The sequence below is a fragment of the Magnolia sinica genome, chromosome 19 (genome assembly GCF_029962835.1).
Source record: "Magnolia sinica isolate HGM2019 chromosome 19, MsV1, whole genome shotgun sequence".
Lineage (NCBI taxonomy): Eukaryota > Viridiplantae > Streptophyta > Magnoliopsida > Magnoliales > Magnoliaceae > Magnolia > Magnolia sinica.
The window spans coordinates 59,443,281-59,446,185 of NC_080591.1; the positions used below are offsets into that span (position 1 = coordinate 59,443,281).

Genomic DNA, 2,905 nt, shown 5'->3' on the forward strand with positions numbered 1-2,905 from the left:
GTACGGTTGGTAATTTCTTAAAGGCTACCGAAAATTTTGGATCAAGATGATATTTGTGTTTTACCTACGTCCAAGTCAATGCGACCCAATGAAAAAAGTTGGATGACAAATAATCATTACGGTGGGCCTTAAGAAAGTTTCGAAGGTAGGCATCATTGGCATGACTGCTTGGTGTGCTGTGGTGTACTTGAGCCTTGGATCCGACTCATTTTTTGGGTAATAGAGTAAAATGGCATGGAACAATGGTTGGACGGTCCAAATCCATACGGCATGGTTTACCCTCAGAGCCCTAGGCTGTCCCCAGCTCGGGACAGGCGGGGCAGTACCCAATCCGCGTCCAACTTAAACCAACCAAACCGTAGAACCCACTGATGCCAAGTCAGATCCTAGAATCAGATTCGCTGGACAATCCCAACCTGTGATTCATGGCCATTTCTTTTATTAAAATAAGACCATTGGATTTATTTCATCATTTAGCGTCCAATAAATTTCATCAATCCGATGGTCAGATAATTAAAAACGAGTACTTTTTGGGACACATACATCTAAACTGCTAAACATCGACTACGGCCGTTGGATCCAGAGTAACGTTTCAAAACGTTGATCTGACTTGAAACATAGCTGGTGGTGGCTGCCTATGATCAAAAGGTCAAAATTTTCAAACTTGAGCTTCTGGGACGCCATCCTCAATGAGGGTGATCATAAACGGTTCGGATCATTGAAACATGATCAGAATTCAACGGCTATAATCTCGATGCACCCTACAGCCATACACACGAATGCATCGTAACGAACCCCTCTCTCTTATCTCTGTCACGACTTTTCGTCTCCATTGACCTCAAAACAAAGGCAAACAACAACACTATCTATTAAATAGACAAGTATATCTATTAAATAAAAAACATATGATATCATACAATCAACCACCTCAACATACAGAAAAATAATAAAAACCATAGAACTTTGCTAACTCCACGCCAGCACAATTGCAAAAAATGAAACAAATGTGTGAGATCTAAGCTTTCCATCAGGTGAACTACACGATTTAGATCTTCTGGCATAAAAATCAGCCGATTCCACACCTCATGTGAGCCACATCATATAACAAACGATTGAACGGCTATAAAATATCTTAACCAGCAATTCACTTTGTAAGTTGTGGCGCACCTGAAGACTGAGAATTTCTGAATTTTACAGAAGATCTAAGCATTATTTCCAATCTAATGGAAAGTACAGATCACACACACGCACTTCATATTTACACACGTGCCTCTTGTGAAGTGAGCAAACCTCCCAACATAATCAAAGAAATAAAAAAACAAAATCATAAATAAACCACCAAAAAAAAAAAAAAAAACAAATGAATAGAAGGGCTAATGGAACACTGATCAGAAATCGATGTCGCACTTCGTCCTAGTAAATCCGACAGCAGAGGAGCTGCTGCTCGTCATTAAAGGGACCCTCAACTCGCACTTGAAATTCGGCTTGTAGCGATTAGTCTTGATTGATCCAATCTTAAACCTAATCCTTGCATAGATCTTAACATCAATGGAGAAAAGCCCATCTCCATTCTCCCTATTGAAAACCACAACATCAGAACTCTGCAATGGAATAGCAGCTTGCCCGGTGAAAACGGGATAGAGATTGGTTGTGTTCTTATGGCCTTGATAGAAAGTCGGCAGAGGCACGTAATCAAACCGCTGTCCTTCGTAGTAAGCGTTAGCTTCGAGCTTATCGTAGTAAATGCCAATTCGCTTGTTGGGGTTCCTTATCTCTATGTCTAGAGAAAGGTTGTAATAGAGATTATTGCTGTTAGTGAGGTTGAACTGAGTAAGCGTGGCGCTCTCGACATGCACTTTCACCTTTGAAGGGCGGAGAACAAGCCAGATAACGAGGGCAGCTATGCCAAGGATGACGACGATGGTGAAGATGAGCTTGAACAAGGCGCTTAGTATGCAGCATGGGCCGCAGCAGCATCCACTCGATCGACCAGGCCGGTGATAGTCTCGTTTGGGAGGGATGGGTGGGCCATAGTAGGCTCCATTTAGGTTGGCTTGTTTTGAATCGGCCATGGATGGAGAGAGAGAGAGAGAGAGAGAGAGAGAGTAGATGTTAGGGAGAGAGGGAGGGGAAGGTGATATATAGTAGTAGGAAACGTGTATCTTTAAAGAAACTCCTTTCGTAAACGCGTTGTATGTACTCAAACAAACGCGTCGGATAAAGAAGCCCTCGGCATTCATACCTCAACTCTTACTCGGTGGCGTGGACAAGGACGGAAGCCACTCGTAACCATAAGCTTTGTGGGGCCCACCGTGATTTCTGTGTTACATGCACTCCGTCCATCCGTTTGGCTAGCTTATTTTAGAAAATGGGTTCAAACACTTGAAAACTCAGGTGGGCCACACCACAGGAAAGGGGAAGGAAATGCCTACCGTTGAAACCTTCTCTTTAAACTTCCCGCAAAACATTGTCTGAGTGAGACGCAACCTGTGTAGGTCTTTGACTAAATTTTCTATCATACTGTGCGAACGATCTGATTAATATTATATTTTAAAGTGCGTCCATACCGAAAATCATACTGTCGATGCTGAAGATTTGGTTGATCCTGTTTTGCTCCCTGGGAGCTTACTGGGTCCATGCGAACGAGTGGAGACAAAGAGACACGTGGGGTCGCTCTTTAGTAGGGTCTCTATTTATAATTCGGGATTTTAACCAAATAAGCACAGTATTATTCCCAAATGCCCAAAAATTAGAAAGATTAAACAAATGTCCTGTATAGTAACCGGACACCATTGTTTTATATATTTTTTAGGTTGGGACGAAATTACCCGTAACGGCCTTTCGTGTTGAGCCCTGCATGTGGCAGGTGCCAGAGGAATTCGGATAGGTAAATACTGTGGGGCCC

General features: G+C 42.7%; 1 protein-coding gene across 1 annotated transcript; it reads right to left on the reverse strand.

Annotated features, from left to right (window-relative positions):
* Positions 1 to 869: 869 nt before the first annotated feature.
* LOC131235344 (NDR1/HIN1-like protein 3) lies at positions 870 to 2,100 on the reverse strand. The gene has a single exon (XM_058232497.1). The coding sequence runs from the start codon at positions 2,070 to 2,072 to the stop codon at positions 1,389 to 1,391; it is 684 nt and encodes a 227-aa protein (XP_058088480.1). The 5' UTR covers positions 2,073 to 2,100; the 3' UTR covers positions 870 to 1,388.
* Between the last annotated feature and the right edge of the window lie 805 nt (positions 2,101 to 2,905).